Below are 23195 nucleotides of genomic sequence, written 5' to 3'. Positions count from 1 at the left end.
CCTAAATTAACCGATGTGGGACTTTCATCATCCAACACCTCCCCTCGAACAAAGCACGCCTCCCCTTAATTGAGGCTCGACTCCTTTGGAGTCTTAGTCATTTTTGACTGCCTTCGTACCTTCGAGGAGGCTCCAACAATTATTAGATCATAAAATATATATTTATTTACTTTTTAATGTTTAATTAAAAATGGTAATAATTTGTTTTTATTATTGTCAAATTTTCATCATGGACTTAACAGTAACTGGATTGAGCCCTGATTCTCGAGGCCCAAGATGCGGCCTCCGGGCCTCGCCTATAAACTGCAGAAGCTTCCAGAAGTAGCAGACAATACAGACACAGAAATGGCGGGAGAAGCAGAAGCACCGAGGAGAGCTTATGGCGCTCCTCCCAGAGCCCCTCATGCGCCTCCTCGTCCTCGCCTGGAGCCAGTCGATCGCGAGAAGGTATCTCTTTCTTTCCCTCTCATCTTTTACTTTTAGGGTTTCTGTCCGTTCCATCATCATGTCAGTTTTAATTTTGGTGTTCATTAGCTTGTTTTTTAATCCATCTTCATCTTCAATCCGTTTCTCGTTTCTTCGTTCTAGAACTCTATTCTGATGATGATTATTTGGAACTTTGAGTATTGCCTTATTATGGCCTAACGATTCTGTTTTACATCGATAGCTATGTAAACATAGATAGCGTCTTTGACTTTCTATACTGAGTCATTTTACTTCTCTTCTTGCAGACTTGTCCTTTGCTGCTTCGTGTTTTTACGAAGGTACGTTGTATTTTGATGCTGGCCTTTTGTTTTTATGAATTGTGTTACATTTTTGTGCAAAGTTGGAAGTGACTAAGTACCCGAAATCAAGTTTGTTTTCTAGATTAATCCATTAAGTATGAAATGAAATTCGTTGGACGCGGATTTTTTGTGTGAAATATTCATCTGTTTATGTCATTGTGGAGACCGATAGGATTTAGGCGTCGTATGAGAGGATAATTAAAGCAGGTTTCTCTGGTGTTGCGTTTCTACATTTAGGTTATGAGGCATATTATATAGCTTATTGATGATCTACTCTCCTGGTTCTAAGTAATGCCACTTATTGGATTAAGGAACAGTCATTATGAAATTGAAATTTGCGTTAATTGCAGATTGGGAGTCATCATTTCAATGAAGACTTCGCTGTGAGGGGCAAGGAGCCGAGGGATGAGGTTCAAATATATACCTGGAAGGATGCTACTCTTCGCGAGCTAACTGATCTGGTTGTGTTTCTCATCCCTTTTCAATCTTTTCTCCTTGCACGCTTCGCATGACATAATTACGAATGATCTATATCATTTTGAGTTCATGTTTTTTTTTTGTTTAACGCCACACAATTTCCCTTACGGCTGTCCTTGAACTTATGTTGTGAGTTTGTGTGTTCATTGTTTTTTTCGGGGTGGGGTCACAGGTCAAAGAGGTAGCTCCAGAAGCCAGGAGAAGAAATGCTAAACTATCTTTCGCTTTAGTGTATCCAGATAGACATGGCCGGTTTGTTGTGAGAGAGGTACCTCTCTCCATTTCTGTGCTCTCTTTCTTCCACTCTGACTTGAATGCACACTTTTATTTATGTTTTCCGGATGTTACATTGGAAATATTCATGATCTTTTGCCCTTTTTACTTCGTTGAGTTTTGATTATATGAAATTGAAGATGTAAGTTGATTAGTGGTAAAATCATCAGTTATTACCAAAACTCTGCTAGAAATTACCGAAAACCCATTAATTGTCCTAGAATTCGTCCCACTTAGTACTCAAAATCTAGCCTTAACATTACTGGAATTTGACCAGAAAAAAACTTGAATACTTTTACATGTTCAAGCAGCAAGGACCTAACAGCAAACAAACCTAGCCTAAAGAAATGCTTATTTACAAAAACAGTAATGTGTTGAACTACAAGAATGCCATAAATGTCAAAGGAAAAAAGACAACTGAACTGAGGGAGGGGATTGAAGTTATTATTTATTCTAGTCTAGATATCAATCCAATGAACTTAAAATTGTAGTGTTGAATTTGACTAAACTAAATCAGGAAATACAAAATAAATATTTCCCTATTGAGTATTATGTTGACAGATGTTATGTCTACGACTTGTTTGATCGTGACAATACTTTCAAACTGGAGTTTTCCCATAGTCTTAAGAAGTTTGTAGTGCTCAGTTTTGTGAAAAGGTGGGTAGTTCTGATTCTAGGACACGTATGAACACATCGAACGTGCTTAACTAGTGCCTGCGTTGCATATTCTTGCACGACTGTGATGGGCAACTGCGATGGATAAGCTGCCCATTTAATTTCATTTAGTGCTTTTAAAGGATCACTCGCTAATTACATTGTTGAATGAAATGACACAAAATCTTCTGTACTGAACACCCTTTCTTCATGCCCTGCCAGTTTGCATTTTCCTTCACTGCAAATACCTCGTATATCTGCTTTATATTTCACGCACTTATCGAATTAGATTGACCTATTTCTTAAAAGAACATAAAGTAATTTACGATTATAAACAAAGGTATGAATAAAGTGAACTATTATACGAGCCTCCAAGTAATACAGATTCTGTTTCTTTATGTGAAGGTTGGGAAGACATTCTCGTTCGGAAATGGACGATCAGATGATAACTTAGCTTTGGCAGAACTTGGTTTTCAGGTAAAACAAACATGGGTTTTGCTTTTTGCCATCTCAGTCCCTTCCTGTATTTCGTCTCATACTTGCACCACTTTTTCCCTGCAGATCGGAGATTACTTGGACGTGGCAATTATATAGGGAATTTTGTCGACCCGAAAAGGTCTCGTGATCCTTTTTCCTAGTAAAGAACCAGGCTTCAATGTTGTAATGTATAATTCCATAATGTGTTTGGAAATTGTTTACATGTTTGTGTCTTTTAGGTGGAATCATGATAATAGTCATCTGTCTTGAGTGTGAAATCAGTTGAGGAGTATGTTATTCTGTTTTATATTTCTTCATATTAAACACCTCGTCATGAATGTGATATCAATTTGCCATTTTGGGTACTGCAATTTTGAGACCAATTTAAAAAAATATTTTTTAGTTACTTATATGGAAAATGTGTTTAATTAATAAAAATGTAAATAATACTTTTAAAATAAAAAAAAAATATAAAAAAAAGAGTTAAAAATGCATTTAAACTTAAAAAAAGTAAAGAAAGAAAAAAAAATCTTATTATTAATTTTGAATGAATATTTATTAATATTTTGTTAAATAGTGTTTTTGAACTTAATTTCTTCTTATTATTATTATGAAACTTTTAACTAATTTAAAAAATATTTTTATTATTAGCCCATAAAAAATGGTTATGCTTTAAAAATACGAACTTTCAAACTTAACATTCTCATCGCTAGAATTCTCAAAAGAGAAATGATTTTGGTGAAAATATTAATAAAACATATTAAAATTAATATATTTTCTAAACAAGAAATCTAAAACTAACTTTTTTTTTTTTTTTTAATATTTAAGGTTGTTATTGAATTTGTTTAAACAAATTAGAAAGTCTTTAGAAGTATTTTTATTATCATTTTATTTAATTAGCCTAGAAAATATAATTAAACTTTACAATTTAACCACAAAATAATTATTTTAGCTTTTTATTGAACCGGGAAAAGAGCGGGAGATTTTTAAGAGAGAGAAAGAGAGAGAGTAAAGAAAAAAAGGAGAGTATAAAATGAACCGGCGTTCAGTTTCTGGTCGCACTTCACAGAGAGGTTATTCGATAGCGACGAAACTTAACTGAAAGATTCCCTTCTTCTGTTACGTTCGCTCTCTCTTTAACCTGATTTCGCGACGAAATTCTCCTACCATTCAACAGAAATGCTCTTGGATTTTTAATTCTTGGCGTTATTCTCTCCGTTTTTTTGTTCATCGTCAATGGCGCTGAATAAAGGATCGGTTTCTGATTTGGCTAAGCACGAGGATGACGGAGTTAATGGCGGTGCTGGAAGATATAGGTTCTTTTTGGCTCTTCTCGTCCTCCTCTCCGCGCCCTTGCTTTTTGTAGTCGTCAACGGCTTCTGTACTACTGGTGCGTTTCTTCACCTACTTTGATCTCCCCGTGTGGTTTTGGAGAATGAATGCTGTGTAGTTTTTACTCTGGATCTTTATTTGTTAGATCTGTAGTCATTTCCTTTTTGTTTTCCTCAGTATTAGTTGAAAGCTTTAGTTAATGTACTCTGTTATATAATGTTTTCTCGACGGAACCGGAAAAGCTATGGCCACTTCAGAGTTGGAGTTTAGAACTGGCTCTTTCACGAGAGATTCTTATTTTTATTTATTTATTTATTTGAGAGCCAAATATGTATGGCGTTCGCTTCTAGAATTTGAATTATTGTCTGAATTTGAAAGGATTACGAAACAGATCAAATTGTAGTTGAACTAGAATTCCTTATTTTAAGCGTAACACCGCATCATGCGTCGGAAATGATAATCGCATTGCAGGAAGTTCACTCAGACTCCGAAAAAATTGATAATGTATAGCACTCATGTTACGGACGTGTCTTTGTGGCACAAAGATGTATTTGGCGTCATTTTTTTGGATTGTTTTTTTTTACTCCATTGACTCCGCGGAAAATGGAGTGACTCCGGTATATGAGAGAGAGGAAAAAGAAGTACGAAGAGCAAAGAATTAAGAATAAAGGACAAATAAATGAATTTGTTAGAACAATATAATTGTAGCCTCTGAACTTCTTTGTGTGAGGAATTTACAATAACAGCACACCATGACTCTGATCTTCCGGCTTTTGCCTGTAGCATCGACTACAATATTATGGACTCAGGACACGTTTTCTTAAAGTTTTCCGTGTAAAGGTTGGCTGAGCCAACACTTCAGAAATCAGAAGGAAGGTCATAAGCTTGTCCGCCTAAGTCTTTATAACTGCAAGAGTGATAGTTTAGTTGGAGATAATGAATAAGACAAGAGCATCTTGGAAATTCGAACCTCACTTCTTGTAAATGAAGTAGTGTCAAACTAGAATAATCAACTAGAGCAGTAACTCGCACTAAATATGTGATCCAGCAGGGAGAGATCTAGTCTGGCGTTTACTTGATAGGAAGAAAAAGTAAGCACATCTAGTCTGGCGTTTTCCTTGATATATGGGTCTTGATTCTTGAAACGAATCACAAACGAGGAGCTTAGTCCCCCTTTTATCACAACGTACGAACATTATGTGTGTTCTCGTTTGGTTTGAGAGTCATGTTTATTTAATTTGTTCTCGTGTGTTTCCTCTGTTCTTGCTTTATTCTTGAACAATATCATAGCCTATTTAGAAATTGTATGGTATACCAACGTGTTCTATCCTTGTGATGAGGTGATTTTCATTTGTTCATTTATTTTTTGCTTAATTTGTCATTACAATTTCTGCAGGTGAAGGGGTTGCTTCAAATAGTCCAAGCAAAGGGGTAGGTTATTAAAACGTTCTCGATTCTGAACTGGTTATTGTATTTTGTGGATTGGAAAAAAAAAATGCCAAAAACTTGTTTCGACTCTTTCTGGTAACGTGCAATTGTATGTCAGTTACCTTGCTCGATTTCTTCACATCCGCTACTTTTAATCCCTAAGCCATGAGAATTTTGAAATTTAGCAACTGTTTTCTGTGTGAAATAGTTAATTACAATACTTCTGCAGGTTCTTGATGATATTGCAGCCCGCACAAACAACACGGGAACTATCAATATCAAGTCCAAAGAGAAAAATAATTTGATCCTAACATGGAATTTGGCTGGGGTGGACGCCGCAGTTGTTGCGATTTCCTCAGTAAGTCGACAACTTCACTCTTTTTCTGGCACAATCGACTTTGGTCTTATTGAGTCGTGATTTACTGATTCTGCTTGTAGCCAAGCCAAACGGCTGTATCTCCGAGAAGTGGAACCCACCAGATGGAAGGCAACTACTCTCTGGGTGGTAATCCTAGAGCATCTAATGTTTATGATGGATTGCTTGCTTTTGTTTTTCCTTTTCTTTTATTGACGCAGTTGTCTTTTACATGTTCTCATATGCAATTTATCAATTTGCTCGCGCTCCCTTAAGCAGCCAGAAGGGTAATAATTACTGACTATATGTTTCAATACATAATTTCTATGTTGAAAAAAAAAAAAATTGGTCCAATAGGTCGCTTGTTTGGATGGAGATGGAGGACATGGATATTTGGCTTTGCACATTCTCGACCTTATTGACCCTCCGCCCCCGTGACTCCTATTTTGTAGATAGTAAGAGAAGAGCAATACGAAAATCAATTGGTGGAGATGGAAATGGTTCAGCAGGATGATGATACCATTGTAAAACTTGAGAATGCTAATATGCAAGCCTCTGAATTAGTTAACTCCTCGATTCTTGAAAAATACAGTACATGGAAGAAAGAAAATGGGAACAAGAACCGAGTTTCAACCATACGTCTAATGCGAGACCAGATTATTATGGCAAGAATATATTTGAGTGTATCGAAAAAGAAAATGAAACAGGGGTTGCGTCAACAGCTCTTAGTTTGCCTCAAAAGGAGTCGTCGTGCCCTAGGAGAGGCAAATGTTGATGCTGAGCTGCATTCCAGGTAATAGAACTTGGTCGTAAAATATGTTGAGAATTATTGGGAGTGAGTCTCGGTTAATTTAGTGGAAGAGTTTATAAGTGAGGAATACTATCTCCATTGTAGGAGGCTTTTTAGGGAAAGCCCAAAGCAAAGCCACGAGAGCTTATGCTCAAAGTGGACAAATAACATACCATTATGGAGATTCGTGATTCCTAACATGGTATCAGAGCCATGCCCTAAACTTAGTCATGTCAATAGAATCTTCAAATATCGAACAAAGAATTGTAAGTCTTGAAGATGTAGTCAAAAGTGACTAAAGTGTCGAACAAATGGTGTACTTTGTTCGAAGCTCAACATTAAGGGGAGGCTTATAGTGTACTTTGTTCGAGAGGATGATTGTTGAGAATTATTGGGAGTGAGTCCTACATTGGTTAATTTAGTGGAAGATCATGAGTTTATAAGTGAGGAATACTATCTTCATTGGTATGAGGCATTTTGGGAAAGTTCAAAGAAAAGCCACGAGAGCTTATGTTCAAAATGGATAATATCATACTATTGTGGAGATCCGTGATTCCTAACCGAATATCCATCATGATAAAATGTACAAATTCCATGCTTGTTATTTCTTTTCCATGATGATCATAAGGACTCTTCTCATGTTAAACCTTACATTGTTTTGTAGTGCGCGCAAGAGAATAAAAGAAATGAATGCTGTTCTTTCCAAGGCGAGAGATGAACTGTTTGATTGCGAGTTCGTGACCAGGAAATTGAGAGCAATGCTTCTAACTGAAGAGGAAAAGATTAGAAGGTTGAAAAGGCAAAATACATTTCTCACTCAATTGGGAGTTAAGGGTATTCCAGGTGGTATTCGCTGCTTGTCCTTGCGCCTTACCGTTGATTACTACCTTCTGCCTCCGGAGAAGAGAGAGCTCCCTAAAAGTGAAAACTTGGAAAATCCAAAACTTCACCATTATGCGCTCTTTACAGACAACGTGTTGGCTGCAGCAGTCGTTGTGAACTCAACCGTAATGAATGCTAAGGTGAATTCAACTCATTAATTTAGCTCTTTATTCATGAAAATTTAAATTGTCCTAATGAAGAGGATGAACATAACCATGAGAGCTTATGCTCAAAAGGGGAGTCTCACATTGTCTAATTAAGAGGGAATCTCACAAGTAAAAAATGCATATTCATTGTTATGAGGCCTTTTAGAAAAACCAAAAGCAAAATCATGAGAGGTTTTCCCTTTAACTTAGTCATGTCAATAGAATCCTCAATTGTCGAACAAAAAGTTGTGAGCCTAGAAAGTATAATCAAAAGTGACTCAAGTGTCGAATAAATGGTGTGATGTAATTTGTTCGAGGGATCCAAAGGAGTCGAGCCTCGATTAAAGGAGATTGTTCGATGGCTTTATAAGCCTCAAGAGAGGCTCTATAGTGTACTTTGTTCAAAGGGAGGATTGTTGGGTGCATCCCACATTGACTAATTAAGAAGATGATTATGTGTTTGTAAGTAAGGAATACATCTTCATTGGTATAAGGTGTTATAGGAAGTCAAAAGCAAAACTATGAGAGCTTATATTCAAAGTGAACAATATCATACTATTGTAAAGATTCGTAGTTCCTAACATGTTTCACATGCGTGTCAGATTATGGTTAAATTTTATTTCCGTATGTTGTATTCTAACGAAGGCATATTTCCTTCTTTGCAAAACAGGATTCCTCAAAACATGTATTCCACCTAGTTACGGATGATCTCAACTTTGGAGCAATGAAAATGTGGTTTCTATTAAATCCTCCAGAAGAAGCCACGATCCACGTAGAAAATTTAGATGAACTGAAGTGGCTGAACTCATCCTATTGCCCAGTACTGCGCCAGCTCAAATCTGCAGCAATGAGAGAATATTATTTCAAGGCAGGACGTTCAACCACTGGTTCATACAGTGCTTCTAGTTTGAAGTACAGGAACCCAAAATATCTCTCAATGCTCAATCATCTAAGGTTCTATCTACCTCAAATTTATCCCAAGTTGGATAAAATTTTATTTCTGGACGATGACATTGTTGTCCAGAAAGATTTGATTGGGTTGTGGCTCGTAGACCTGGAGGGAAAAGTCAACGGTGCCGTGGAAACCTGTGTTGACAACTTCCATCGTTTTGACAAGTACCTTAACTTCTCAAACCCTCATATTGCTAGGGAGTTCGATCCGAATGCGTGCGGTTGGGCTTACGGAATGAATATATTTGATCTCAAGGAGTGGAAGAAGAAAGATCTCACTGGCTTATATCATATCTGGCAGAACTTGGTTAGTCTTGCACCCATATCTTTTTTTATTTTTTTATTTTTTTTAATTGTGTTTTGATTGGATAAATTTATTAATAAAAATACCATAAAATTTATACTTTTTTAAAAAATATATTTAAATTTTAAATATTTTTTTAAAGTTTTCAAAAATATCTTTATTTTTTATTTTAGACTGCAACAGGTTAGTTTATTTAGTTTAAAATAGTCTTTAAAATTTTTAAATTTCTTTCGATAAAATATTCTTTTATTTTATTAATATTTTTACTACTAGTATCATATTATTTACATTATTATTAATGTTACCTTAGTAAGTTTAGGGGTATTTTTGAAGTTTATTATTAATAGTTCAATCTTCGTGCTTTTAAAAATATTTAAAGGTAAGTTTGAAGTTTTTATAAGGGTGGTAATGAAATATTTTAAGAAGGTAGAAATGTGTTTTTCAAACCATTGAAGTTATAGTAAAGTTTTTTCATCCTAAATAGGGTTATGTTTATTAATTTAGGGTAAATTTCTTTATTTGCACCCACATCAAAATGACTTAGATTTTGCAATTTGGTTGCAGAATGAAGAAAGGCTGCTTTGGAAGCTGGGAACATTACCTCCAGGTTTGATGACATTTTACGGGCTGACATATTCCCTGGAGAAGTATTGGCATGTGCTTGGTTTGGGTTACAACCCAAATATCAACCCATCGGACATAGAAAATGCAGCTGTTATTCACTATAATGGCAACAGGAAACCATGGATGGAGATGGCCATTACGAAGTATCGCCCATACTGGACAAAGTACATTGACTACGACCATCCTTATCTTAGCCACTGCCACTTCATAAAATGAAACTAAGAATTGAATGTGGATATATAATCGCAGCTACACTACAGGTCTCTCTCTGCTAATCCCCTCTGAGCCGTAAATATTAGCTCTCTAAAAAATAAAAAATAAAGAGGAAATTGCACCTTTAATGCGAGAGGAATGCCATAAGTAAATAAATAGACATTATAAGATTTATATTTAAAGTAGACTAATTTTTCAAAGTGCCAATTGGAATTTTCAAAATTACTATTATTTTGTAATGATCCTTAAATCTTTAAATTTTCTCCTTAAATCTTAATTAGATTTTAATTTTATTTTCCTTGTTATAACAAAAAAAAAAATGTCTAATAAATTTTGAAACCCAATAAATTAATGGTGATTTTTTTTAACGAATGACATCAGATTTTCAAATTAATTGAGAATTTTTAAAAGTTAAAAAACAATAAAATTATAAAATTATCTTTAAAAGAATCCATCGTTCTAATAACTTCGCGCTCTCTTTTCCCTTACGGTGCGAAAAAATTGTTGATGCGATTCTTCGTACTCATTCTGTCGGTTATCGTGATGTCGACAATGGCGCTGAAGAAATGATCGCAACTGATTTGGCCAAGCACGAGGACGAATTAGGCTGAGAATAAGGTTTGTTAGGATCAATTATGCAGAAACGATACTAGTTGTTAGCTCTGATACCAATTGTTAGGATCACACTCGATCAAGATGAACACAAAGAACAGGAGAGAGAACAAGTTTCCTGCATAGGCAATGGCCACCCCACGCCACCGTAATTCCGGCAAGTCCAAGTGAGCGAGGGGAGGCAGTCGAGAATGGGGGAGGTGAGGAATTGGGTTAGGGTGACCTTGGAAAGCCATGGTTTGAGGAAATGAAATCTGTTTGGGAATTGGGATTCCAGCCATGAGCACACTCGAGGAAGCTCATTGGTCTGTTCATCTTCGGGTGCCATTTAAAAAGGGTATATATATTTCAGAAAGCTCTCAGCACAGAACACTGAGGCAACTAACTAACTAACTAGCACAAAGTAAGCCAATTCGAATAACCTTAGAATAATTACAAAGACAATAAAAGACTGTAACAAGTGCTGGGCATATTTAGTTTATAATAACCATGAAATTCATTTAGGACTAATCTTCCATCACCAGCTAAGTACCTTTGATGATGTTTATGCAGGGAATAGTGAAGAACAGTTTCTAATATACAAGACATGATATTATAAATGAATAGATTCCCACAATACTTAGTGAGATCCTATCTTGGTTGGAGAGGGAAATGAAGCATTCTTGTAAGAATGTCGAAACCTCTCCCTAGTTGATGCATTTTAAAATTGTGAGGAAAAGTCCGAAAGAAAAAGCCCCAAAAAGACAATATCTACTAGCTCCTACAAGCTCCTACACCGGACGGATTAACTTTAGAAGATAGAAACCCGGTATTAACGAGCTTCTTCTCAGCATAAATTATGAGAGAAAAAAAACACATAAAACTTCAAGGATGTTGAGTTGAATTCACCAATACAAAGCAAGTTACCTCTGTCATTAAGTTTTGTAGTTTCCCTGTTGAACTCAGCTAGCTGCACCTCAACTAATCCACATACGGAGACACCAAAGGTTTGTTTGAGAAGAATGCCTCCAAGTTCCCCAACGCCAATTGAGTCAATCCCACCATAGATTCAGTTGTTAAGACAGCAACATGTGGCGACAACACTACATTATCAAGATTAAACAGCTCTTTAGGAACTTCAGGTTCATTCTCAAACACATCCAGCCCAGCTCCCCCAAGCTCCCCTTGAATCAAGCGTCGAACCAGTTCTGTCTCGTCGACGATCGCCCCTCGGCCGATGTTGACTATCACTCCATCTCTGCCTAACGCAACCATCACGTCCCTGTCGATCATATGGCGGGTTTCGGCCGTTAACCCACAGCAAATGATGAGGGCTTCACAGTTGGCTGCAAGTTCATGGAGATCGGAATAGAAGGGGTATGGAAGTGTTGGCTTTTTGGTTCTTGAATTGTATGAGATTTTGCAGCCGAAACCTTCTAGCCGTTTGGCTACTTCTGTGCCTATTTTCCCCAATCCAACTATCCCAATTTGCTTGCCGCTTAACTGTGAAAATTTTAAAACATCCAAATTCAANTCCACCTCTTCAATAAATCAGTCACATCATTGAATCTTTCTGTTACTGAGGTGATTGGAAATGAAGAACAGAAAACAGGAATTAGCAATAAAACCATTGGACCTTTAATGCGAGAGGGAAATCCCCTTGCGTAGGCCAAAGCCCTTGCCTCACGAACCGATCTCCTGCCGACACATTCCTCAGAACGTCGATTAGTAATCCCACCGCCATGTCAGCGACATCTTGAGAAAACAAGTTTCCTGCATAGGCAATGGCCACCCGACGCCGCCGTAGCTCCGCCACATCCAAGTGATCAACACCGGCGCTGGTAGTGACGACGAGCTTCAGCGACGGGAGGCAGTCGAGAATGGCGGAGTTTACTAGAAGACGGTCACCTGGAACAACGAGCATGGCTGGGACGGATTGGGCATACGAGGTGAGAAATTGGAGTAATGGGAGTTTGGAATCCCATGGTTTTAGCATATGAAATCTGATTGAGAATTGGGATTCCAGAGATGTGAAAATTGCGGGAGGACTTAGAACCAAAACCTGAGGAAGCTCGTTGGGTTGCCTTTCGACCGCCATTCTACTTTCTCGTAAACAAAAAAATTAATAATAAAACAAGCCGAATTCCCTTTGGCTGATTGGGTGAGGGAGAAAATAAGGAGGAATGTTAGGATCGCTCAACCACCCGCACACATGTTCAACAAAGGGCACACACTCAACAACTCATATACACACACTCAAGATGAACAAGGAACAGGAGAGAGAAAATATAAAGAAGAATGTTAACATAGCTCAACAACACACAAACACGAAGATCATGATGAAAGCAAAGAATACAAAGAGGAATGTTAGGATTGCTCAACAATGTCATAACACCGCACGCACATTCTTGATCAGTTCTCGCTCATTCTTGATAAATTTATATAAACTTTTAATGGTAAATAATTAAAATGAAAGAATTAATTATATCATTATATCATATGATTTTGGATCATAAAAATCCCACCTCGGCTAATTTAGGAAATGATTTTTATAATCAAAGAATACCTCTCCGATCTTTATAATCAAAGAATATCTCTCCATTTGCATGAGGCGGTTTGGGAAAGCCCAAAGCAAAGCCATGAGATCTTATGCTCAAAGTGGACAATATATACTATTGTAGAGAGTCATGTTTCCAAACATGGTATCAAAGTTATGCCCTAAACTTAGTCGTGTCAGTAGATTGGTAAATCCTAAAATGTCGAACAATTTAGATCTAAAAATTTTGTTTTTCAACAAGATTATTAGATAAAATCTCAAGAGTTTGTGTGGCATTTTATGTCCTATGATTGATGCATCAAACAAGATGTTCTTGAATTCCCATGATTTGACTGAGTTTTGCACCGAATTCTCAAGGATCTTCTCGGTGATGGAATTTTCACAGTTGATGGTGAGAAGTGGCGTCAGCGCTATGAGTTCTTAAGGTTTCAAAACGCGTCCACTAGAGAGAAGTTCTCCTCTCTAATCGATGTGAGATCTCACAATAAGTATTCTTTATAAGGGTGTGACACATTTTAAAATCTTGAAAGAAAGCTCAGAGAGGATAATATCTGCTAGCGGTGGGCTTGTGTCAGTGAGGATGCTAGACCCCAAAGGGAGGTGAATTGTGAGATTCCACATCGGTTGGAGAGGAAATCGAAGTATTCTTTATAAGGTGTGGAAACATCTCCTTAGTAGACACGTTTTAAAATCTTGAGGGGAAGCTCGGAATGAAAAGTCCAAAGAGGATAATATTTACTAGCGGTGGGCTTGACCTGTTACAAATGATATCAGAGTCAGACACCGAACGATGTGCTAGCAAGGACGCTGGATCCTGAAAGAGGGTGGATTGTGAGATCCTACATCGGTTGTAAAGAGGAACGAAACATTTTTTATAAGAGTGTGGAAACCTCTCCCTAATAGTATCTACTGGCGGTGGGTTTAGACTATTAGATATGGAGCTTGACATTTTACTATGATATGTGAATTTAGATGAGGAACGATAACATATTGTCGAGATTTCTGCAAGCGGAAAAGACCGATCCAACGTATCTAAGAGATATTATACTAAACTTCGTCATAGCTGGAAGAGACACAATAGCAGTTACCCTTGCTTGGTTCATTTACATGCTTTGCAAGCATCCTGCAGAGGAGAAAATTTTCCTGGTAAGCTAATTGGTCCATGTTCGACTCTGTGAACGGTTGGATATGGTCCATGATCAAAGTATACCAAAACAAATGGATTAGACAGAAAAAACAACTTGAGAGAGAGGTCTTTTGAAAAACGTTAAGCACCTGTGCTTTTCAATTCTGTTTGTTGTTATGAATAGAGCATAACCTTACGAGTATTTATAAGGGAGAAAACACTAACAAATTTTCTAAACTTTCTCCTTGCGTTAGCAACTACTAACAATATAACTACGGTCGATTATCCTCTAAGGTAATAATTTCTTTTGCTAAGTCAAGCTTTTTAACCGTTCATGTCTAGTCAGCCTTGTAGCTTCCAAATTTTAGGCAAGTTTCATATTTTTCGGCGGAATGAATCGACTCAAAATGTTAAATTTTCGAATTGCAGGATGCGAAGATTTGGTTTTCTGATGATATTCTACCAGACGGATTTAGTGTGAGAAAAGGAGATATGGTGTCATACCAACCATATGCAATGGGTAGGATGAAGTTCATATGGGGTGACGACGCCGAGGATTTCCGACCCGAGCGATGGTTCGACCGAGATGGAAAGCTTCAGCCTCAGNGGTGAGAAGTGGCGTCAGCGCTATGAGTTCTTAAGGTTTCAAAACGCGTCCACTAGAGAGAAGTTCTCCTCTCTAATCGATGTGAGATCTCACAATAAGTATTCTTTATAAGGGTGTGACACATTTTAAAATCTTGAAAGAAAGCTCAGAGAGGATAATATCTGCTAGCGGTGGGCTTGTGTCAGTGAGGATGCTAGACCCCAAAGGGAGGTGAATTGTGAGATTCCACATCGGTTGGAGAGGAAATCGAAGTATTCTTTATAAGGTGTGGAAACATCTCCTTAGTAGACACGTTTTAAAACCTTGAGGGGAAGCCCGGAATGGAAAGTTCAAAGAGGATAATATTTACTAGCGGTGGGCTTGACCTATTACAAATGATATCAGAGCCAAACACCGAACGATGTGCTAGCGAGGACGCTGGATCCTGAAGAGGGTGGATTGTGAGATCCTACATCGGTTGTAAAGAGGAACGAAACATTCTTTATAAGAGTGTGGAAACCTCTCCCTAATAGTATCTACTGGCGGTGGGTTTAGACTATTAGATATGGAGCTTGACATTTTACTATGATATGTGAATTTAGATGAGGAACGATAACATATTGTCGAGATTTCTGCAAGCGGAAAAGACCGATCCAACGTATCTAAGAGATATTATTCTAAACTTCGTCATAGCTGGAAGGGACACAATAGCAGTTACCCTTGCTTGGTTCATTTACATGCTTTGCAAGCATCCTGCAGAGGAGAAAATTTTCCTGGTAAGCTAATTGGTCCATGTTCGACTCTGTGAACGGTTGGATATGGTCCATGATCAAAAACGTTAAGCACCTATGCTTTTCAATTCTGTTTGTTGTTATGAATAGAGCATAACCTTACGAGTATTTATAAGGGAGAAAACACTAACAAATTTTCTAAACTTTCTCCTTGCGTTAGCAACTACTAACAATATAACTACGGCCGATTATCCTCTAAGGTAATAATTTCTTTTGCTAAGTCAAGCTTTTTAACCGTTCATGTCTAGTCAGCCTTGTAGCTTCCAAGTTTTAGGCAAGTTTCATATTTTTCGGCGGAATGAATCGACTCAAAATGTTAAGTTTTCGAATTGCAGGATGCGAAGATTTGGTTTTCTGATGATATTCTACCAGACGGATTTAGTGCGAGAAAAGGAGATATGGTGTCATACCAACCATATGCAATGGGTAGGATGAAGTTCATATGGGGTGACGACGCCGAGGATTTCCGACCCGAGCGATGGTTCGACCGAGATGGAAAGCTTCAGCCTCAGAGCCCTTTCAAATTCACAGCCTTTCAGGTATGACTAATACAATTCAAACAAAATGGTTTGCTCTGGAGAAAGTGCATAATAGTATTGTTTATAAGACTGATGGTTCACAGGCAGGGCCACGCATATGTCTGGGGAAAGAGTTTGCTTATAGGCAGATAAAAATCCCCTATTTTCGGGCTGCTAAACTTGGGTGGGTCTAAGCACGGGAAATGAGCCATGCGGGCTGCTAAACTTGGGTGGGTCTAAGCACGGGAAATGAGCCATGCAAGAGACTAAACTTGTGCCATTCCCAGACCTGCTGAACACTAGAATTCGGACCCCTACTATACAAGAAAACTATACATTTTAATATGAAGTTGAGAGGAAAACCTAGCAAGCATCGGGGCTCGGATCTCCTTCCACCCCACGCGTTTGTACGGGGCTGAGTGTCCATTGATGTATATGATACAGGCTATGATTTTGTAAAGGGGCTGAGTGTCACGGTCATGCTTGTTCAAGACGTGTTGCTTGTGGCAGCGGGTTGAATGTCGCAGTCATACTTGTCTAGGGCGAGTTGTTCATGGTTGTATGTCCGTTTCAAACTTCTTTTATTTGCTTTCATGTGTAGCTAGGTTTTACCATTTCTGTCATGTCAATATGGATGGTATGATTGTTCACTATAATCATGTCTATACCCATCGTGACTAAAATGTTTAAAAATCGATTCTTGTTATCTTCTATTTTAACATTTATAATGTGTAGCCATCTTCTGCTTCCAAAAAGGGGATGTAGCTCACATGGTAGAGCGCTCGCTTTGCATGCGAGAGGTACGGGGTTCGATACCCCGCATCTCCATGTTTTTGTCTTTTTTTTTCTTCCGTTTTTCCTCTGTCGTCGCCGTTATCTCTCCTCTCATCTTGCACAACCCAACACCCCTCGCCGTCGTTCTCGGTTCCGGCGACTGATGACGTGGCTACTGGAACAAGTGAGAAGGAGAAGGGGTTTCGAGGGCGTGGCTTAATCAGCCCGTGTGAGAGATAGCGGTGCGTGGGTTCGTCGACATCGTCGGCGTCGTGCAAGGCCACAGGAAGAGGCGGGCGTCCGGCGACTGAGGACGGCGAGGGTAGGAAATGAGGAAGGAGAGTGGAAGGAAAAGATAAAAAGAGAAAAAATATAGTTGTTTCTTTCTTTTAATTGTTATTAGAAAATTAAATTAATAAATTTACCTTAAAAATATCAACTTTTTTTTTTTTACACTTTAATTTTTAAAAATCATAATTAAAATATATTCTTAAATTTTTTTTTAAAAATTATTAATATGTTTCAAAATTTAAAATTAAAAAATACCCTCTTGGTTATAACTACGATTAAAAAATGCCCGAAATATTTTAAAAGTATGATCAACACATTTTATCTTTATAAAAAAAAGTTTAAAAAATTTCTTAACGTCTATCAACCACTCATATGTTATTTATAAATTTTTTAATGTTACTCTTGTAGTACTAATATGTATCTTTAACCGTTAGATTGTGTGCTACTTCAAGCCACAAAAGCATCTCATAGATGGGTCATATTTGATCTAGAACGAATTTTACATACGAGTCTGAAATTCATGATAAACATAAACAAAGTCAATAGGTAAAGAATAATTAAAGTACCTTAAAACCTATAGCGATGCCTAATAACTCGAAGGTTTGTTGAGAATTGGAAACCCTACACCTATAAAAGGACGCCACCATGGATTGCTATTAGAGAAACAAACTGAGCAAATAGCTCAGACCAAAGTCGAGATAGGCGATTTAAGTATATTTAATGAAAGGACGGTTGGACGGAGAACCCAACCTTGGACAAAAAAAAAAAAAAAAAAAAAAACCTCTAGAAAAGGTTAGTTATAAAACTTAAGNTAGTTAAGGTAAATTAATGTTCCAAAGAAGTTGGATAAATAATATATGATATTTGGGAAGTATTTAAAGAATATATTTATTTATAGATCTAAATGTTACAACATTGGGTTGGGGATGTAGCTCACATGGTAGAGCGCTCGCTTTGCATGCGAGAGGTACGGGGTTCGATACCCCGCATCTCCATTCTTTTATTATGCCTTTTCTCCTCTCATCTCACCTGCCTAACACCCTCCCCGTCGTCCTCGGTCCCGGCGACGCCCACCTGAACTGAAAAATATTTTAATAAAATTACAAATTTATTACCAAAACTTTATTTGGTATCTCATATTTCAAAATTATAAATTTGAGCATTAAATATTTTTATATATAGAATAAAGAGCTTTAATAAAACTTTTCAAAATTTTTAATTTTTTTTTAATTAAAAGGATTACTAAAAAATTTAAAAATTAAATAATATATTTAATATAAAGTACGAAGCTCAACATATTTTTCCTAATTTATTCTTATATATATTTTAAATTCATAAAATTGAAAACTTACCATTTCAAGATTAAGTTTTATACTATAAATTAATAATTTTTTAAACAATTTAATTTTTAACAGATATTTTAAATATAAAATTTATAAATTATTAAATTATTAAATAATTTTGAAACTTCAAGATCTAGATCCTTAAAACTTCATATTTCATTTAATATATTTTATTTTTATTTTTAAAAATTATATGAAAAAAAAAAAAAAAAACTATTAGTATTTATAAAATTAAAATTTATAAGAAAAAACAAAAATACAAAATTTTATCAAGCATGGTAATAACGCGGTGTCGGTACCTTTACAAATTTCCGATCGTCCACTCTCCGGCGTATCCGTTTCCTCCAATTGAAGCTTAGGCACAGCGATCCTTGAGAAAACCCCATCAATTTCTCTAAAACCGTAGCCTACTTCGTTCGAACTGTGTTCTTTCGCGTCTCTTTCGTTACGGAGCTCAATCTTCTCATCCATAGACGACTAAAGCCGCGCAGAGGATGAAGTTCTTGAAGAATTTTTGTAATCTGGTCAGAAACAACTACTAGTGTTCTTTCGCGTCTCTTACCTTGTCTTTATGGATTGTTTCCTAACCGTAATTTTTGCTTAGGAATGAGTTTTTTCAGAGGTGTAGCTGAATATATTGGATCGATCTTCTCAGAAGTGAGCTCAATTCACGATTTGTCGCAGAATCGTGGCCGCGAGAGTGCTTCAACCATGGAGGGCGTTAATGGGATTCCTGTTTCGAACGAGCGCTATGCTTCCAAGCTCAAAGGGTACTTCGATTTGTCCAAGGAGGAGATCGCCAAGGCCGTCAGAGCGGAGGAGTGGGGCTTGATCGACGATGCCATCCTGCACTACCAGAATGCGCAGCGTATTCTGGCCGAGGCCAGTTCAACCACCGTGCCCTCGTCTATCAGTTCTAGGTATTGAGAATTCTGCTAATTTGCTGGATAATTACTTCCCGGTGCACCATTTTATAAATCTTGGCGCTAGACTGTAACCCTATTCATGTGTTAATTTTGAATTCTGTGAGGGTATGCAATGAATCCATTTCTGAACTTTGAGAAACAAATAATTTGTGACATATGGTCCAAAGTTATAAAACAATTGGAGTTTTAGTTTTGGGTTATCACGTTTTTTAGTGCAAATTTTGAAAAAATAAACTTGGGAATCTTTGTCATGTTTACCGCCAAGATTTAATAAACAATTGGAGTTTTAGTTTTAGTTTATGTTTTATTATTTTGTAACTCAATGTTCTTACACCCCTTAAAAAAGATATACCTATAAATTGATGGAGTACCAGGCAAAGTTCATAGATTTAGTGCTCTTTCTGCTCTATGTATGATCTATTATTTTGTTTTCCATCAGCGAACAAGAGAAGGTGAAATCTCATAGACAAATCTGGTCTTGTAATAACTTAATCTATTTCATTCATGATGTTCTTGGTTTCGGACATTTGATAACTTATAATCTATCTCTTATTTTTCTATCTTCTAATTCAGGTGTTACATCCTCAAACAAGGTACGTTTCATCTGTATGAAGTGTAAGTGTTCAATGTAATATTATATTATCTTACTTCAATTAAAAACATTGCTATTCCTCCGCCTTCTCGTGGTGAGTAAGTGCTTGAATGTATTATAAATCCTAAACTTGGATGACTTGAACTTCATATAGGAAAGAAAGAAATGTACACTTTTCTGGTATCTTATAAACTTGGTGTGTTAGGATTATTAACCAACGTAAGTCATAGGTTATCTCTCTGGAGTTCGAAAAGTAGACTTTACAATCATCTGGCTGCGTGCTTGAAAGTCAGGGTCCAATAATGAAGCACTGTTGGCAATCTTATGAAGAAAACATATTCTTCTTTATTTGTTTTTCATATTTGAGATATGGTGCAGGTATATTAAAATGATGATTTCATTTTCAATGTATTTTTATTTTATTTTATCAAATTTTATGTCAGAGCTCCTCGAATCAAGTGCCAAGAGCTGGAGTTGCTTCAACAATGCCAAAAATTAAAAAGCCAGTGCTAAAGAGCTCTCTTGGTGCAAGTAATCCAATAACGAGAAGTCAACCAGCTAGTGTTGGGACTTCAAAATCTATGCAAGAAGCTTCTGATGGATACGATCCAAAATTGGTTGAAATGATAAATACTGCTATAGTGGATCGGAGTCCTTCTGTGAAATGGGATGATATTGGTAATGCATTCATTCCCTTCATCTTCTCATATACTGCATTTTATTTCAATCTTTTTCTTTTGTACTTCTACTCTTTAATTGGACACTGATTAGTCTGGTTTGGTTGTAGCTGGACTTCAAAAGGCAAAGCAAGCTTTATTGGAGATGGTTATTTTGCCCACAAAGAGAAGAGACTTATTCACTGGTCTCCGAAAGCCTGCTAGAGGTAGTGCTTTTAGTAACTGTCACTATAGTTCTCTCCTAAAGTGCCATTCCATCTTACGCAAAATGGGTGCTGTGTCAAGTTTTATGGGCCTATACATCATGCATTACTAGACGTTTATGGTTTGGTTTGAAACAATAAGAATGATTATATTTGGTTTGAATGTTTTCTAAATGGGTAATTCAAGTTGAAATTTTTTTATCTGATTAAAGGAGTCGTAGGTTGCAAGGCCAAGTACAGCAAACGAGATGGAGTTCTAACATTTCAACTTCTCTGAGAAGCTAGTCTAATGCTGCCATGTCTCATCATTGTCAACCCCCCCCCATTAGTTGGATTTTTCAGTCCTCCATCTGATGACCAAATCGATCTTAAATTTTATTAACACATGTAGTTTCATAACTTATATTTGTGGAGACCTCCTGTGAAAAGACCTTTTTATTTTATGGATGTCTCGGGGGTACTTATGTTTAGAATTATTTGTCAAATTGGCATTTATTGCTAAGCAATCATATTTCTCTGTAATATACCGTGATATCAGCACAATCTTAAGTTTTTAACACATTAATTTCAATATTTTTCATCTATTCTTTTACTTCCAATAAAACATGTCAAGTACCTCCTCTTCTTACGAGTTCACCCTTTCTTTAAAGTTTACAATGTGTTAGAGCCGAGCTTCTGGAGATTTTTGGGAATTTAATCTCATTAACTGTTTTTGTGGATCCAACATTAACACATGTTTCCTCAGGTCTTCTTCTCTTTGGTCCCCCCGGTAATGGGAAGACTATGCTTGCTAAAGCCGTAGCTTCAGAATCAGAAGCTACTTTTTTTAACGTGTCTGCTGCGTCCTTAACATCAAAATGGGTATGCCTCAATTCCATTTCAAGAATTATCTTTTCCTTGTGGAAAAAATTCTTTCGTGTATTTCCCTTGATCCCTTTCTGTTATTTTTCTGTGCAAATTTTAATCAGTTGTATTTGCTCTAAGGTAGGGGAAAGTGAAAAACTTGTTCGGACTCTCTTCATGGTTGCTAAGTCCAGGCAGCCCTCCGTAATTTTCATGGATGAAGTATGTCTCATTCTCTTGCTAAACCATTATTTTAAGGATGAGTCAATAGTACATTATTTTTGTATGCTTAATTCTTCTGTTTAGTTTTGTTTTGAGTGCATTGTAGTTTTTGGTTGTTGACATGAAACTAGATAAATCACAGAATTCTTTTAAAATGTTAGATGGCAACAAATTAACTTTTGTATGCTGAAAATAGTTTTTTTTCCTGCTTTGCTGAGTGGCTTTCTGCCATTACAACCAGAGAACTTGAAACTTGAGCTATTATATTTATATATTTGTGTATATTTTGTTATTACCTTTACTATGGGTTGATAACATTTCACATAAATTTCATTCTTGTTATTAACTATTTCAAAATTTAGTAGAATTGTTTAGTCCTCTAGAATTTTCTCAAATTTCATTCTTGTTATTAACTATTTCAAAATTTAGTAGAATTGTTTAGTCCTCTAGAATTTTCTCTCTTTGTTCATATTAGAATCTCCTTGACCTGCAAAGACTGGTTAGTTTGTCGAAATTTCAGTATAGTAAGGAGACTTCATGTACAGAATTCCATGTAAAATGACTAAAAAGCCATGTAAATTATCTGGAAGGAAACGACCTTAGACAAAATGCTGCAAAGTGAAGGTGCCTTTCAAATGCTTGTCCTTTACACGGAAGGAAACGACCTTAGACAAAATGCTGCAAAGTGAAGGTGCCTTTCAAATGCTTGTCCTTTACACAAAATATGTACTTCATATTGACAATAATAATAGTATGGAATCAATAAATGCTAAGCATATCTCTACCTGTGTTTTTGAATGCCAAGCAATCAATGGTTTATTTGGCAGGTTATTTGCTTTGTGCAACATCACTGATGACATTCTGCTTTTCTTTTTTCATTTGACTGTACAGATTGATAGTGTCATGTCAACAAGACATGCTAATGAAAATGAAGCTAGCAGGAGGCTGAAGTCTGAGTTTCTAGTACAGTTTGATGGAGTAACATCCAATTCTACTGATCTCGTAATCGTTATTGGTAAGCTTTGGTAGAGCCAAATGATATTCCTCCTTTGGCAATTCTTTTGTTTGCATATTTACATTTGCGCCCCACGTGCCTTTGATGCCCTCCATTTATTGAAAAGCTATATATCTGTACTATTTACCCGTTTTTTTTTTTTAAAAAGGTTTTTAGATCTATTCAAATAAATTCTTATGCTAAATCTCACTCCTGTAATGTACATTATTAGACATTAAGCAAAAGTGAAACAAAATGTAACTATTGACTTTTAACTCCCAATTCCCATTTGGTTTATTGCTAGGTTGTTTTTTTATGTTTTTCTTTTTTCCATCCGATATACAAGGTTTTATGCTTTTGTTCAGGTGCTACTAATAAGCCACAAGAACTGGATGATGCAGTTCTCAGGAGATTGGTATGTAAATTTAATGGTTCTTTGTTTTGTTTTGTTTTTTTTTTTTTTTTTTTTT

The 23195-nt window shown here is 36.5% G+C and overlaps 4 protein-coding genes and 2 non-coding genes across 9 annotated transcripts in view; 5 read left to right on the top strand and 1 right to left on the bottom strand.

The window, feature by feature from the left end:
* Window positions 1-276: 276 nt before the first annotated feature.
* Window positions 277-3022, top strand: LOC111472759 (histone deacetylase complex subunit SAP18-like). The gene is made up of 6 exons (XM_023118405.1): window positions 277-447; window positions 732-764; window positions 1136-1246; window positions 1435-1530; window positions 2595-2666; window positions 2751-3022. Exons 1-6 carry the CDS (start codon window positions 277-279, stop codon window positions 2781-2783), a joined length of 516 nt encoding a protein of 171 aa, XP_022974173.1. The 3' UTR covers window positions 2784-3022.
* Window positions 3023-3716: 694 nt separating this feature from the next.
* Window positions 3717-9703, top strand: LOC111472727 (polygalacturonate 4-alpha-galacturonosyltransferase-like). 4 transcript variants are annotated; one of them, XM_023118356.1, is made up of 9 exons: window positions 3717-4056; window positions 5395-5429; window positions 5656-5784; window positions 5865-5928; window positions 6061-6068; window positions 6234-6574; window positions 7236-7593; window positions 8270-8857; window positions 9419-9703. In XM_023118356.1, the coding sequence occupies exons 1-9, from the start codon at window positions 3903-3905 to the stop codon at window positions 9692-9694; spliced, it is 1953 nt and encodes a 650-aa protein (XP_022974124.1). In that variant the 5' UTR covers window positions 3717-3902; the 3' UTR covers window positions 9695-9703. The 4 variants fall into 4 exon arrangements, with proteins under 4 accessions (XP_022974124.1, XP_022974123.1, XP_022974121.1 ...); XM_023118355.1 differs by having other exon boundaries at window positions 6058-6068; XM_023118353.1 differs by having other exon boundaries at window positions 5865-5931.
* Window positions 9704-11160: 1457 nt separating this feature from the next.
* On the bottom strand, window positions 11161-12403 carry LOC111472755 (glyoxylate/hydroxypyruvate reductase HPR3-like). The gene is made up of 2 exons (XM_023118402.1): window positions 11919-12403; window positions 11161-11785 (listed from the first exon to the last, which is right to left on the bottom strand). The coding sequence occupies exons 1-2, from the start codon at window positions 12378-12380 to the stop codon at window positions 11264-11266; spliced, it is 984 nt and encodes a 327-aa protein (XP_022974170.1). The 5' UTR covers window positions 12381-12403; the 3' UTR covers window positions 11161-11263.
* A 4212-nt stretch (window positions 12404-16615) lies between these two features.
* On the top strand, window positions 16616-16688 carry TRNAA-UGC. Its single transcript has one exon. It is a non-coding gene; the product is annotated as a tRNA-Ala (tRNA).
* Window positions 16689-17847: 1159 nt separating this feature from the next.
* Window positions 17848-17920, top strand: TRNAA-UGC. Its single transcript has one exon. It is a non-coding gene; the product is annotated as a tRNA-Ala (tRNA).
* Window positions 17921-18533: 613 nt separating this feature from the next.
* The window catches only part of LOC111472745 (spastin), an 8425-nt gene continuing 3763 nt past the window's right edge, over window positions 18534-23195 (top strand). Inside the window, exons 1-9 of the mRNA XM_023118386.1 lie at window positions 18534-18792; window positions 18873-19188; window positions 19634-19787; window positions 20230-20464; window positions 20574-20669; window positions 21412-21527; window positions 21651-21731; window positions 22623-22746; window positions 23091-23140. Coding sequence (XP_022974154.1) covers window positions 18875-19188; window positions 19634-19787; window positions 20230-20464; window positions 20574-20669; window positions 21412-21527; window positions 21651-21731; window positions 22623-22746; window positions 23091-23140 — 1170 coding nt within the window. The 5' untranslated portion in view covers window positions 18534-18792; window positions 18873-18874. The remainder of the gene's footprint in view (window positions 18793-18872; window positions 19189-19633; window positions 19788-20229; window positions 20465-20573; window positions 20670-21411; window positions 21528-21650; window positions 21732-22622; window positions 22747-23090; window positions 23141-23195) is intronic.

The sequence above is a fragment of the Cucurbita maxima genome, unplaced genomic scaffold (genome assembly GCF_002738345.1).
Source record: "Cucurbita maxima cultivar Rimu unplaced genomic scaffold, Cmax_1.0 Cma_Scf00085, whole genome shotgun sequence".
NCBI classification, from domain to species: Eukaryota; Viridiplantae; Streptophyta; class Magnoliopsida; order Cucurbitales; family Cucurbitaceae; genus Cucurbita; species Cucurbita maxima.
Note: the sequence above shows the minus strand (reverse complement) of the source record. Positions and strands in the feature narration are given on the sequence as shown.